The sequence below is a fragment of the Eutrigla gurnardus genome (assembly GCF_963514095.1).
Source record: "Eutrigla gurnardus genome assembly, chromosome: 2".
Lineage (NCBI taxonomy): Eukaryota > Metazoa > Chordata > Actinopteri > Perciformes > Triglidae > Eutrigla > Eutrigla gurnardus.
In genome coordinates this window covers 5,376,309-5,391,822 of record NC_139916.1, presented here as the reverse complement: position 1 = coordinate 5,391,822, position 15,514 = coordinate 5,376,309, and the positions used below count along the sequence as shown (strand labels likewise).

Below are 15,514 nucleotides of genomic sequence, written 5' to 3'. Positions count from 1 at the left end.
TGCAGCCTCACACACACACACACACACACACACACACACACACACACAAGCCTCCTCTTATCTCTCTGTGGTGCAAGATTTAACACAACTGGCAAAATCCGGGGAAACGTTCAAATTCATATGCCGCCATTATGAGGCTAATCTCATCCATAACTTAGCTGGCTGACTTTACTACTGATGTTAGTGTGTCTTATAATGTTTATATTCTGAGAAGTCCCGCTGGTCCCTCTAGGCACTAAAACCCATCCAGGCAACACTTAATAAAACAGAAAGGTGAGCTTATTTGGAGAATAATTCTGGTTTGAAATCTCAAGAACAAAAACAAGGTTCTCATAACAGGAGAGTGCAACGCTCTGCATCAGTGCTCGATTCCTTATTCAAATTTGTCGGAGCTGGCACGGCATGATAGCGTCCCACGGTTTGTGGGACAATATAAATGAGTCAAGTGAACGCGAGCCAAGCTCTGTGTCCCTATTTCCAGCTTGGCCCGGGCGGCAGCAGTAGCAGCTGATGTGAGTGAGAGAAAGCTCATTAATCTGGACACATCGAGCCAGGCTCGGTCCCACCTGCCTCTGATCCTCCCACTAAAACTGGGACACACCTGGGAGTTCACCCACCTGCTGTCAAGGTCACAAACACAAACGCGCCGCTCCCATGCAGCCCCCCGTTTTCAGAGCGAGGCGAAGCGGATATGATGAATCCGATCCGATGTCCCTGAAAAGCAAAAAAACGTGATTATGCCTCCTCGCCGTGTGAACAGTGAATAACCTATAAACACCTTTCAGCACATACTTTATATTCCCTCACACTTTAGCTGATCCTCATCCACCATGCCGGTGTCTAATTAGAATATTCATGTGCTAATTAAGCAGGTTCTCTCGTGTCGAGGAGACCAGAGGGTACATGGAGGTTAGCCTGGTATCACTTACCTGTGACACCGCCGAATACCAATCATCACCCCTCCTCACCTCCGCCGACCTCACATGCTCCCACCGTGTTCCCGCCCACGAGCCGACACGCCGGGCTGCGGAGTGTGTACGTGTGTGTTTGACAACATGGCTGTTTGGACGTGGGCGTCTGTTTGCATTTTAACGGTCGGGGGGACAGAAGGAAGACAGCAGTGGGTGGAAGTTTAGGATTTATAGAGTTTTGTTGGTTAGGGTTGATGCTTAGCTCCATTGTCACCATGCCTGGGTGCCAATATAATATATATGTTGGGATTTTTAAGTGTTGCAATTCTACAAGTAATGCACTTCGACATCGCAGTTTATTGGGATTTTGGTTGTTGAGACTTTTATTTTGGAAAATCTCGGAATTGATAGAAATGTTTGGATTTGTGTCTTTATGTAGTCAGATAAGATATATATACATATATGTATGTATATAGATAGATAGATAGATAGATAGATAGATAGATAGATAGATAGATAGATAGATAGATAGATAGATAGATAGATAGATAGATAGACAGACAGACATAACAAAATACTCTTTTGTGAATTGATCTTAATGCCTTAATTAAACAAATGAGGAAAAATCCTACCTTTTAGGACACCAATTTTCTTTGTGAATGAATAATTATCATAAAGAAATAAATGTTCCTTATTAAAATACAGGGTGCATAAGTATGGGCAGCCCTATGTTAAACTCCCATAGAGGCAGGCAGATTTTTATTTTTAAAGGCCGGTTATTACATGGATCCAGGATACTATGCATTCTGATGAAGTCACCTGGGCCTTTGGAGTTAAAATAAAATCCAAATCCTCACATACCTAGAGAAAATCATGGTGCTTTTCAGATAGCCTATAGCATGCTAGTTAGCCTAATGATTTCTCAATGAAAATCAAACCAGCTCAATTCCCAAAGGATGATTTTTATTCCTCTTTTTTCGTCAACTTTAGCATGGGTTGCATAAACGTATGCATAGCACTGTGTATATATATATATATATATATATATATATATTACATTTTACAGTTATCTAACTACATAAAGGCAAACATTTCCACACCGGCTTATTTTTTCTTGACGTCACGTTACTCCTCGATCACAACGATCGAAGCAGTAACTTCCTCCCACCTCTGCGTGAACTACAATAAAACAACTGAATTGGACTCATATCTATTCAGCCATTTCAAATTCGACTTTAAAACAAAAATGCTATTCAAGTGGATAGATTTTGATCACAGTAGTTTGTCGTACAGCTGCACAGATAATAGACTCTTCTGCCAGTCTCATATGGGAGCGATGCATTTGTAATGGAGTGCAGTCTGGTGCAGCAGGTAGCAGAGTGGGAGATGTCAGGGTGCCACAGCTGGCGTGGATGTTCTCCCTTTGTGCCCTCGCTCCATGGCTCCAGATCCACTGGCAGACAGAGCTGTTGTCTTTCATTACCCCAGGCTGTCTAAATCTCCCATGAGCCCTGGATTGGAACGGTCTGGTCTGGCGTGGCCTGGCGTGGCCTGGCGCCAGGCCGTCCACCGGGCCGATGCCAGCTCTGCGTTGGACTGTCTTGCTCACGATTAGGACATCGGCTGGACCGCCTCAAGGACACGAGTGCCCACAGCCTGGCTCTATTAGGATCTGCAGAACCCGACTGGATACCGGCGAAGGGCAGGCATCCTAAATAGGTCTGGGACTTTATTGTCTGAGACCCTGACTTAATGTAACACGCCGCCTTGCACCAAAGCTTCAGGAGCCAGACGGCCAAGACATCGGAGGAGTGTGAGCTGGGTGCTAAATGAAGAATATTGATGCGTGTAGGTGGATGTTGATGGCTCGTTGCCAGCATTCAATCAAGAAAACCTCCACTCAATATCCACCTTATTATGTGCACCTAAATAGTATCGGATCGGACCGTGCTCGTCTTCAGGAAAACCTGAATTGTAGATAGTGCTTTTTCTATTTTGGTCTCGGTCAGGTTTCAACAGCTCCTGAATAAATATTCACTAACAAAGCAACATGTTTACTGATTTTTGGGGCGTCCATTCTTTGGTCCGTTCTCAGGGTTTCCTGCTTTGACATCGGCCTATTCTTTAAAGGGCTGGATCTCATTTGTTTACAATAGAATCCCCTAATACATACACAAATGTTGGACCCTGTGGGAGGATGATCTAGTGGAGGAAATACTAAATGACCGAGTCAGATATTTTCCATTGTATCAGCACAACACATTAGACAATGCACAGTCCTGCAGTGTACCTATAAGACCATTCTCAGGCTATCGCAGATCTATAACTATGTTTGTTTTCATTACATGTGGCCAATGTCAGCATTTCCCTTCAGAGCATATACAAATACTATATACATTTTAGTACCTACTGGATTAGGATTAGTATTTCAGATATATTACTGGAGACGTGGTAAAGCCATTCACAGGTTTATTCAAGTCTCTTTGTGAGCAATGATTGGTACGGATTAATTGGGAGTTCAATATCCCTCCTTTCGTTATCATTGGAACATTCTTTACCTCTGTAAATGGTTTTTTAAGGTGGGGTATCCTTTTCAAGCCATGCTCGGCCCTTCTGGGGTTTCAGTCAGTCAGTCAGGCCACCTAGCTGCTGAGATCGATCTCTCATCTGATGAAATGTCTCTCTATCAACAGAATTGGCGCAACATTGGCTACAGACTTTCGCGTTCCCCAGACACTGGAAATCATGCAAGGAAAATGTCCCTTTATTTCATTTTTCTCTTTTTTTTTTATGTGTGGGCTCATACGAGTGTGCACGATTCAGCAAGCGCTCCCAATTTCAGATAATTGTAATTGACCTGTAAAAACCCCATGAAGGCCACCTGTGCATAAATGAGGAATGTAAATCAGGGGGAAATGAACGGCATCGGCAGCGGATTTGAGGGACCTGCTAAAGCCAACAGGGATTTGGGGGAAATAAAGATTGCTGTTAAGTAAGTAATATACAGAGGAAATGGTCTGATATGGAAATCATCTCCCTAAGAAGGCTGATATTAGTGTTCTACATTAGTATCAATATATTAAATTGATAGTGAAATCATTAGGCTATATGAATGCATTTAGGATTAATAGAAGGAATGTGTTTGTTGGAGTGGTTCTTGTATGAGGATCAATGTTCCTAATTACACGAGTGATAAACCCTGATAATACCCTTCTTCACTATTCGAGGGATTACCATGAAATTTGGTACATTAGTAGATTTACAGGTGATTGCTGCTCCTCCTTCCTCCGCGTTAGACGCCTAACATTTCCCCTCTCTTTCAACCGGAGCCAGCAAGTCTAACAGCATGTTTATCAGGCTCATATATGCTGAATCATGTCCTGCTGTTGTAAAGCTTACCAAACTTCTTGCCCAGTCTGCGGGTTTTATACCCGCAGCTTTATTCATAGGTGACTCGCAGCCTTTATTTATTTAGCATGTGCGTATCCAAACAGATGGATTCGATGTTTTTATATCTCAGATTTACAATAAACCTGAGTGACCGTCTCTACAGCGGGATTCAGAGAAGTTTCAGGGAACATCGTGCTGACCCGGCTCCTCATTAGACCAGCATTGAGCTGTTTGTGTTTCTGCAGGGGTGCGTGATGGACGGATACAGAAATAAGAAAGACGGATATGAAATTAGAAAAACTTGTGTGCTTTCATTGGCAACGTATATGTGTGACTGAACCGAAATAAACGGATGAATCGGAGTCGAATGGCATCAAATGGAGTCCGGTTAATGACAGTGATGATGCAGTGGGGGTCAGTGACACCGGGGGTCGCCGAGGCAGAGGGAGCGTGTAGTCAGGAGGGAGGAAAGGGAGCTGGTCTCCACACTTGCAGCCACCAGCGCTGGGCCATTTGAGACAGATTGTAAGTGACAAGGTAATGACTGTGGCCACTCGGAGGCTGGCAGGCTGGAACTCAATCCACAGACGACACAAGTGAGAGCAAGGCGCTGCCTGGTCGGGCCTCCCCCTCGTTACTCTCTCTGAGTGGTCCTTTACGTGCCGCCGAGTGAAAACGCACACTCAGCTCAGGTATAATTAATTTACCACTGTACGTGTTTCAGCAGGAAAACCACTCCTCCCCATTATCTTGTTCGACATCGCCGTACATGTTCAGACCATTACTTCCCCTACTCTGTTCTTTGTTCTTCTCACCAGAGAACAAGTCCATTTGCTTACCAAACACGAGCAGCCATCTTTTTTTTCTTTTTTTTTCCTGCTGCTTGGCTTGGCTTGTTGAGGAGCTAAAATTGAAAGCCTGAGGCCATTTTCCTTTCTCCAGTCCTGGATGGTGAACGACCTCATTTGGTCTCTGTGGGGGTTTTTATTGTCGGTGACGCTTTGTGTACAGGTGTTCCTGTCGCCCCTGATGGCTTTCAGCGTCCACACATTAAGTCCGTGAGGCTCGAGGCCTGTGGGGGAGTCTGGGCTGTTGCTGTTGGGGGTCGGGGGGGCTTTATTTCCTGCCAGCGCTGGACTCTAATCTAACAGAGAGATTTTCTGTTCAGCACTTCTGTAGGACTCATTAGAGAGCCCTTTACTGGCTTGTTCGGGCAGCCGCTTTTGGACAGCAGTGTGTGTGTGTGTGTGTGTGTGTGTTGGGTGGGCTCGTGCACATCGGCACAAGAGTGTCCCACCTGTTCCCACTCACTGGAGCGTCCGCGGATGTGTGTGTGTGTGCACTAGAAGGGCCATAAACTCCCAACTACTCTCAGATGAGTGATATGAAGCCTGCAGGATGGGACTGGGCAGCCACGTCTCCCACTGTGCGAGAGCTCCACCTGCTGGCTCGGCTCCAGTCGCTTCTCTTCACCTGAACCAAAGGGAAAAGGCGTCCATCAAAGCTCAAGCCTATTAGCCTTCTACAGCCGTCTGGCGCGTATTCCAGATTGATGTATGTGAGGGGATCTAAACGAGCCTGCAGAGAGTCCCATTCATTGGAGGATCTATTTACTGAAGTGCTCTATGAGGGGAGATGGTATTGATATTTCATTATGTGTCTAATAAAGGGCAGCCAGTATTGAGTTTTCATTAATAGGGCTGGTTTGGTGCAGATTAACATGTCGACGCCGGTCATAATGACTGGGAGAGAGATGCTAAATGACTCCGACTGGGTGTTTTAACTGGCCTCAATGGTTTTGACTGATCTCACAATCAACTGCATTCTTCACAACTGGATGAAAAAAGAAAAAGAAAATCGTGAGAGTGAAAATGGAGATGTAGCGATACACGGAGACTGGCGGAGAGAGAGAGACAGATAGAGAACACTGAGCAACCAAGATGCAATCAGAAAGATAGCGAGAGATCAAAAGGGAGCACAGAATGTGAGTTAACAAAGAGAACAGAATAAACCAGAGAAGAGAGTGGGGGGAAAAAAGAGCCAAGACTAAAAGAAATAAGAAAAAAAAGCAAGGAATCAACCATGGGAGCAGGAAGCAACGACTGCACTGTATATATCCACAAAAGCTCTGTCATTGTTCAGGTTCCTGCAGGCAGTCCGTGACATCGGTGCCACTAGCTGTCACGCCGTCAGAAAGCGTGACCCACCGGGTGAATGTGGCGAAGCGAGCCTGGCAACAAACAAACATTACAACCGTCGGTCGGACGCATTGTGGCTGCTTAACAAAGCCGCGCAGCCCTGCGTGCTGAACACTGGCCTGTCCTTGACGTCCGTTCCCACTCCGCCTCCACAATGGAGGTTTGAGCCAAATGGATTAATAGGAAGAGAAAGAGACCACAAAGTAGACAGGCTTATACTGTCAGGATGGAAATACACCCACACACACAGACACACACACACACACACACACACACACACACACAGTCTCCAGTGGCGAGTCTGGGGACAGACTGAACTTTCAGGACCACGGACAGCGCCACAGTGTTAGAATGGCCTCTTTGTTTTGCCAGAACCTTAATGTTCGATGGTGAGACTTCACTACTGCAGCACATTCTGGGCCGACTCCCCCTCACTGGACTCCCGGTATTATCTGCAGCACCGTGGCACGTCTTCAAGTGGCGGCGCCACCATTAAAATGAGTGATGGCGCTGGCCTGTCCCCACAGCGGAAAGCCACGACTTTTAGGCAATAACGGATGAGCCTTTATCCAACACAGAGCTCCCTCCCTGCGACTTTGTGTGGGTCCGTGTATGTGTGCCGTTTATCTGTTATTCAGGAAAATATGGTGTTTACAGACTCCAATTATTCCGTTGTTGCAGGGCGGGAGTGGAAACAAGGAAAGATGTATTTGCAAGGGTGCTTTTCATTCATATGAATGTCGTTGATACATGGGAAAAAACTATTTGCTGCTGCATTTGGTATTCCAGTCCCTGAGTGTCTTTTCTTCTTCTTCTTCTTCTAGAAAGTGTCCCAGTACACCATCATCGTCCAGGCCACTGACATGGAGGGCAACTTGAACTTTGGCTTGTCCAACACAGCCACCGCCCTGATCAGCATCACTGACATCAACGACAATCCCCCTGAACTTACAGTCAGAACGGTGAGTTTTATCCTTATTAATATCACAGCTCCTTATTCAACCTTAAAGACTTATTTTCATCATCTTGTTGTTTGCTATAAATATACGTTTTAAGATATATTGCATGCTAAACCGTCGATACATAAACAAACTTGATATTTATCCTGGCACTGGTATTCAGATGTATGCAGACGATACAGTCCTATACGCTTATCGAAAGACAGCTATTGCAGTTCCAACAAACAAACACACCTGGAAGAAGGAGCCTGTTGGCTTGAAAACTTATTAATGTCACTTTATATATATAAAAAAAAACTGTCCATGTTTTCCCTCTGGAAGAGGGTCAGTCAATCAAGTGTCTGAGGTCAGATATTTAGCTCGAACACGGCACCCTAACCTGAAATTTGACAAAAGTTAGAAACGTAAAACTCCATCTGTACACATTTCAACTATTCAGAGACTATTTAAACTTAGATGGAGCCAAAATGTATTTCACACTCAATCATTTTTCCCACCTCGGTTACTGTATTACTTCATGGTCACAGTTCTTCAGTGACTAAAGACCTTGAGAGTCTACAGTCATGCAACACAAATATTGGACAGAAGGTTATAACACCTATGTTATTGTTGTTGTTATTGTATTGTTGTAGTTTACATGGCCAGACTCCTTAGGCACATGATGCAACCATTAGAATTCAACTTCAGGGAACTGTAAAGTATCATACTGAAATACCTCCTTTGGCCAAACGTCCTTGTCTGGTGTGTGTGTGTGTGTGTGTGTGTGTGTGTGTGTGTGTGTGTGTGTGTGTGTGTGTGTGTGTGTGTGTGTGTGTGTGTGTGTGTGTGTGTGTGTGTGCTGTATGAGTATGTCAACAGGTTGTACTGCTGCTCCTATAAGGACAACAAAATGTACCACAATCTTGAACATGTGAGGTACCCGTTATTCCCTTCTAGGGACGGCCATTGGAATTCAGAAGTGGCTTAAAATAGTGATGAATGCATTAAGAAAGTATATGTATTTGTGTCTACCAAGTAAACATGAAATGAAAGATTCAGCCACAATGATTTACAGACCTGTAAGGAATACAATGCCTATATGTCTTAACATAGCCTGTTAAGACTTTCCTGTATCTGTCATTCTAATTTAGTGGCGATGCTCCCCCATAGAGCCATTACGTTTCACGCTGTATACAATAACACACAGGTATTCTTAGGCGGGTTACACAGGCCTCCGAATGCAACAATCATCGCTCCACTGAAGGATGTTTTCAGAGCGCAGTGAGATGAAGGGAATGCAAATACAACGGGCAACAAAGATATATATATAAGAATATGAACCACCGGTGACGGGTAAAGAAACAACATATGGAGAGACAGAAGCAGGCGCTGTGACTGAGAGGCAGAGAGATCAGGTTTGATGGCGGTTCCTCTCTGTGGTCTCCCTGCCAGCGGGGCCTCTGGTGGCCGGGGTTTGTCTGCAGGCATTTGGCCCCGGTCCCTGATACCTCCACACTGGTCTGACAGGAAGCCACGCTGGCCCACTTTTCTGTCGCAGTGTGTGTGTGTGTGTGTGTGTGTGTGTGGTAAAGTAGAGGGTTGTTTTTGAGAGCGAGGGTTACTTTATTGACGAGGAGGCAGCATATATAGTATTCTCTATCCTCAGAGCAGCCTGGAACGCCGACCGCAGCCTGACAGACCTACAGGATTGCAGCCGCTCCTTAATGCTGGGCTTTTTTGAGATTCCGGAGAGAGACAGATGCTGTCTGCAGCCGAGCTGGGAGGCAGAGCGAGCAGCGTGTCCGCGTCACACACTGTGATCCCTGCCTCCTCGGCGGGGACGTCGTCAGCGCGCATGCCAGTACAGTTCCAGCCGCATGCTCTGATAAGAGTTCCCCAGCTGTCAGGGCCAGGGCTCACCGATGGAGGGGGGGGGGGGGGGGGGGAGCTCTGGACCACAGTCCTCCTACTAGCCAGAAAATGGACATGCTGTGCTTCAGTAGACACGGAGAAAAACATCGTACACGGTCTTTGACATGTACAGTACACAATCATGTATGCTCACGCATGCTGCGGTGAATGTTTTCCTCATTACCCGCCCTGCAGCCCTCCTTAGCAAATGACTGTGAGCGTCTCCTTAAAGGAGCAGTTTATATGGGTTTGTGACTCAAAGGTAATGAGTAGAAAATGAATAAAAATGTGTTTTGGTGTACGTCCTTCGCTTAAGACACAAACAGCCTCGCACGCCAACGTCGGCGGCGAAAAGAAATTGTTCTCCGCCAGATGCCATTTCCGCTGCTTTGTCAATCTCTGCTCCTTTTTTTTGTTGTTTTTTTTTGTTTTGCTTTCCACACAAACAACGAGACTCGGAGCAGTTCAGTAATTATTTGTGCATGACAGACGCGAGAAGAATTCATTGCTCTCTACGGGAGGCATAGAGAAAACATAAGCACGCTAATTAAGTGAAATTGCTTGCGGGGGCGTAAACCAAGCTGATATATAGCATCTCATTTGAAAAAAAAAGAAATGTTTTATTCATTTCACCGCATGGGCCTGTACGTGCAGTCTTAGTGCTTTGTTTGTCATAATGTGATGAACAAAAACAAAAAAAAAGCAAAGGTACTTGCCACAATCTATCCAATCATACTGTCTAATCATGTGTATCGCACCTCCGCTGAAACGCACCCGGTGGTTTTTGGTGACGGAGAGCAGAAGCTTGGAAGACGCTTGAACTCCCAACACACCGGCGTTTGGATCTGAACAGAGTGCTATTTGTGATTCACCTTTAGAGCCGCGGCTTCTAAACAGCTAACAGTGTCGGAGCGCCGGAGATTATTCACCACGTTCCCCTGCTTGACTTTGATTTGTGTATTAAAAAAAATAAAAAAATAGAGCGGGCCCGCTACGAAAAAGCAGCTTGTCTGTGTATCATGAAAAATGAGATTGAGGGATGCCAGTAGTTGCTTCTTTATTACACTATAGTGGAGACATAACGGCCATCTTAAGTGGAGTGATGGCAGTCGGTTAGCTGGAGTGTGTTTTGGGACATTTATTCGCTGTCGTTACTATTTCTCGTCGCTCTCGACTCCCCGCGAAGGCGAGGAAGGGGCTCATTTTGTCTCCTGCCGTCTAAAAGGGAACATTTTCATTTGCTGAGTCAGTTTTCAGGAGAACGGGAGTAGATTTCCCCTGCCGGGGCAGCGCACCTTGATGTAGATTTATTTTCTACAAGGGTTTTGGGGTCCGTGCAGCGCTGTCGCCAGGCTTATTTCCCCCGGCTGTGCTGCAGCTCAAACGTCTGAAGGCTAGTGGTGTTTATGGACAGTTTAAAACACGAAAGGCGATCATTAGAAATGATCAGGCGTGAGTGACCCTGTATTAGATTCTGTGGAGCGCTGACCTTCATACATTTGTGATGTATTGGCATGTCGGAGGTTCATAAAACAAGACCCTGGCACAATTCCTCAATAGTGATGCTTTGAGTGGTGGATTTCTAAAAGTCATTTTCTCCCTCGGTCGGTGACCTCCCTGATCTGTTTTTGTGTGCCCCAAATTCTTCAAACAGTTATTTCTTTTTCAAATTCAATTCATAAGCAATAAAACGCACCCTGGCTCAGTTCAACCCACGTTACGTAACATCGGCGGGTAAAGTTACCCACTGTTTGAAACCTTAGGATCCACATTGCTTACTTTAATAGGCAATGCTGTTTTTAGAGGTCAAATCTTTGACCTTGTATCTTGAAAGTGATCAGTAGACTTAATCAGTAGCTCGTCGGTGACTCAGCCGTGATGTATATTATGTTCCTTCCTGGTTAAAGAAATTATTAAAAGGTCACGAAACATTCATTTAATTTTTTTCTTCAAAGGTCAACAATGGAATCACCATTTAAACCCCTTCTAAAACCATCAACTTAGGCTGGTTGATGGTTTTAGCTGGTTTTAGCTGGTGGGTTTAGATGGTTTTAGCTGGTAAAACTGGCTGGTTGATGGTTTTAGCTGGTAAAACTGGCTGGTTGATGGTTTTAGATGGTCTTAGCTGGTGGGTTTAGATGGTTTTAGCTGGTTGATGGTTTTAGATGGTCTTAGCAGGTTGTGGATGGTTTTAGCTGGTTCAATAGGCTGGTTGATGGTTTTAGCTGGTTTTAGCTGGTTGATGTTTTTAGCTGGTCTTATTGGTTTTAACTGGTTGATGGTTTTAGCTGGTTCAATAGGCTGGTTGATGGTTTTAGCTGGTCTTATTGGTTTTAGCTGGTTGATGGTTTTAGATGGTCTTAGCTGGTTCAACAGGCTATTGGTGGTTTTAGATGGTCTTAGCTGGTTGATGGTGTAGAAGCTGGTTGATGGTTTTAGATGGTCTTACTGGTTTTAGCTGGTTGATGGTTTTAGATGGTCTTAGCTGGTAGAATAGGGTGGTGGATGGTTTTAGCTGGTTCAGTAGGCTGGTTGATGGTTTTAGATGGTCTTAGCTGGTAGAATAGGGTGGTGGATGGTTTTAGCTGGTTCAGTAGGCTGGTTGATGGTTTTAGCTGGTCTTACTGGTTTTAGCTGGTTGATGGTTTTGGATGGTCTTAGCTGGTTGATGGTGTAGAAGCTGGTTGAATAGGCTGGTTGATGGTTTTAGACGGTTTTTAATGTACACACGTCAGAACAAAGACAGTGAGCATGAATTTATGAAACTATGAATATTTCCTTGTTTAACGTTAAAACAGGCGAAGCACATACGGTTTGTGTGTAAAGCAAGAACCTGTGAAACCGACTGAACCTTTCATGACATCTCAATGAAAGTTTAATGATTTATTTGATTTTGTGTCATTTCAAGTTCAAATTCACAGACAAAGCAGGCCCATTCAACGACGACCTGCAAGGGAATCTTATTTGCCTCACTCCTTTTGAAAACTCCAAAACCCCTCAGAAAAACTGGAACTCTGTGTCTCAAGTGGCTTATCAATGGGTCCACATTGCATTTTAGTGAGAGCGGCCATTTTGGAAGCGTCCTCCCCCTACAGTCGGCACCATTGTGTTTGCCTCTGAGAGAGCGTAATCCATTTGGCCGTCTGACAGCGCAGCCCGACGAGCTTGGAAGGTTTGTGGTGGTGTTTGTTGCTGAAGCCCGGGGTGGAAATGAAATGGAGGAGCCCACACACAAGAGATTGCGAGTGCATATTTAATTTGTTCTCTGCTTATCAGCGTGGTCGTACTGCAGGGGATAGAAAGGGGGGGGGGGGGGGGGGGGAGAGGCATGCAGGGAGGAAGAGGAAGAGAGGAATCAGGCGGTTTGGTTTCAATCCCACGATGATGAAGCCATTAAAGTGAACAGCAGCTGGCAGACACACCCCGTAAACAAGTCGCCGCTTCGCAGGAGGAAACGCGGATTATCATCTGACAATGGGAGATTCCAGTGTGTGTGTGTGTGTGTGTGTGTGTGTGTGTGTGTGTGTGTGTGTGTGTGTGTGTGTGTGTGTGTGTGTGTGTGTGTGTGTGTGTGTGTGTGTGTGTGTGTGTGTGTCATCCCTCTGAAGCCAGATACATCCCTATAGAGAAGGACACGTATCCTATTGCCCTCTCCAGGCTGTGCAGCTGCAACCAAGTTTCCTCCGGAGTTGGTTCCGAGAGGAATTGTTTCCGATTGCAATATAATGAAGATCATTAGCCAAAGATTATTCCTACCGCCGCCTTAATTACAGTACTTATCTAATTGCTTATTAAGACCTAGATTTGGTGAATGCACATAATCTAAATGAAATGCGTAAACACTTAATTGAACAAATCCATTAGTTCAAATAAGAGTTTCGTATGAGCAGACATGGGCGTGGAGGAAGGGGCCGCATTAACATAATGGAAGATATGATTCTCTATTACATCCCATTTAAACAAACGCGTCTCCTTCTGTCTCCTCTTCTTCCTCTCCTATCTTTCTAATCTCTCTGCCGCCGTTTGTTTGGCTGTCCACGTTCAGCGTAACGAGCGTTATTGGCATGACCCTAAAAGCAGTTTGTTTTCATAACGGCGGTTGTGGAAGATGCTTAAAAGATTGATGACGACTCCAGCAACTGTGGAGAAACTCGATAAATCAACGTGTTAGCACGCATTAGCCGAGCGGCGGAGCGACATGAGTGCTACTGTCACCTCCCCTCACTCCCTCCTCTCCCTCCCTCCCTCCCACCGGCTCTAGTTTTCAGGGGAGGTGCCGGAGAACAAGGTGAACGTGGTGGTCGCCAACCTGACGGTGGTGGACAGGGATCAACCCCACAGCCCCAACTGGAACGCCGTCTACCGCATCGTCAGCGGAGACCCGTCCGGACACTTCACCATCCGCACCAACCCCATCACCAACGAGGGCATGCTGACGGTGGTCAAGGTAAAACAAGAATGTAAAACGAAGCCGTTTACACACATCCAGATGTCTGCTCCTCAGCATCGTTCCATCATCATTCAACGCCACGTCTTGTGTTTCCACCTGCTCTCAAGTGCCAGATGCTGATGACTGAGTGCTTTGGTCTCACATTGTTTTCTCTGAATTATATGTCATTTCTCAAATTGGAACATCGTTAGAACTCATCTTGCAATCAGATGCACTCATTTCCCGCCTCTTTTGTCTTCCGTGTCTTCTCCCTGCCACCTCCTCGGGTTCCTCGTCCAGCCTGTGGATTTTGAGATGAATCGCGCCTTCATGCTGACCGTGGTGGTTTCCAACCAGGCCCACCTGGCCAGCGGCATCCAATCCTCGCTCCAGTCCACGGCGGGGGTCACCATTTCGGTGCAGGACGTGAACGAGCCGCCCGTCTTCCCCGTCAACCCCAAGATGATCCGCTTCGAGGAGGGAGTGCCGGCGGGGACCACGCTCACCGTGTTCGCCGCTCAGGACCCGGACCACTTCATCCACCAGATCGTCAGGTACTGTAGCGGACATCGGGGTCCACTTATTTACTGGAAGTCTTATATCTGTACACTGTGTGTTCAACTTAACCTGAAATGCTAAAATGCTAAAGAAAGTAGAGTTAAAGCTACACGTTAGAGCCCGACCGATAAAGGATTTTGAAGGCCGATACCGATACAAATGTTTGATTTAAAAACCGATATTCCGATATATCGGCCGATATTTATTTTTTTTTATTCCAGAAACGCGTAACAAAACATTTACAGATTTCCCTAACATTAGTTATTTGTAGTTATTTAAGAGTCTTCACTAAAATAATATGATAATGCAGTTTAAAAATAAACTTGTTTATTTTATTGTCACAACGGAACAGAGGAACATCAAAATATATTAAAGTTCTGATAAATAAAATGTATAAAAATACAAACTTAAGATATAAGACTTAAAGTCCTTTGAACAAAAACACAATAACAACAACAACCAAACCCAAAGTTACCAGGATTAAAAGACTTCATAAATATAACTTCGAACAAGACTGAAGACAAATTCTGTTAAGTTCTATAAGGATGTTTCGTCCGTATTTTATTTTTAAAATATTCATTAATCGGCCGTTATAAATGCCGATACCGATAGTTTGGAAAATGCCTAAATCGGCCGATAATATCGGCCCACCGATATATCGGTCAGGCTCTACTACACGTTGTACTTTTATCCAAGATACTTGCGGTCCAGTCGCTTGCCGTTACTAAGCAACCAAAAGCTGCACGCCACGATGATGATGATCAGTAATTTAGCAGTAAGCCTCATCCACTAAACTAAAGTTAAGACTTTACCAGCACATCACAGCAGCTTTACTGGTCTGGAGCTGACTGCGTCGGTTTGGCTGACCTTTCAACCCGAAGATGAAGCGGAGAGCAACTCCTTTCACTCACACGTAATCAGTTAATACGTTTTTCTTATCAAAGCTCCTCCGACCCTCTCGATGGTCCGATACGGCGAAGCATTTCCAAACATTTTGTCCACCCAGTGTACTCTTTGTGTCTCCCTTTCAATCGGCGTGTCACCGCTGCTCCGCAGCCAGCGATTCCTCCTCGGTGACATTCTCAACCGACCCGCCGCCCACAGACCGAGCTCCAGTTACCTCCCCCGTTGCCAGGCGACCGGTGTGAAGAGGTCATCCTGTAATGAGTTGGCCACTGT

General features: G+C 45.4%; 1 protein-coding gene across 2 annotated transcripts in view; it reads left to right on the top strand.

Annotated features, from left to right (window-relative positions):
- Positions 1-15,514, top strand: part of cdh4 (cadherin 4, type 1, R-cadherin (retinal)) — a 174,911-nt gene that overhangs the window by 146,658 nt on the left and 12,739 nt on the right. For both annotated transcript variants that reach the window (XM_084026410.1, XM_084026411.1), the window contains exons 9-11: positions 7,324-7,461; positions 13,610-13,795; positions 14,078-14,331. In XM_084026410.1, coding sequence (XP_083882536.1) covers positions 7,324-7,461; positions 13,610-13,795; positions 14,078-14,331 — 578 coding nt within the window. The remainder of the gene's footprint in view (positions 1-7,323; positions 7,462-13,609; positions 13,796-14,077; positions 14,332-15,514) is intronic.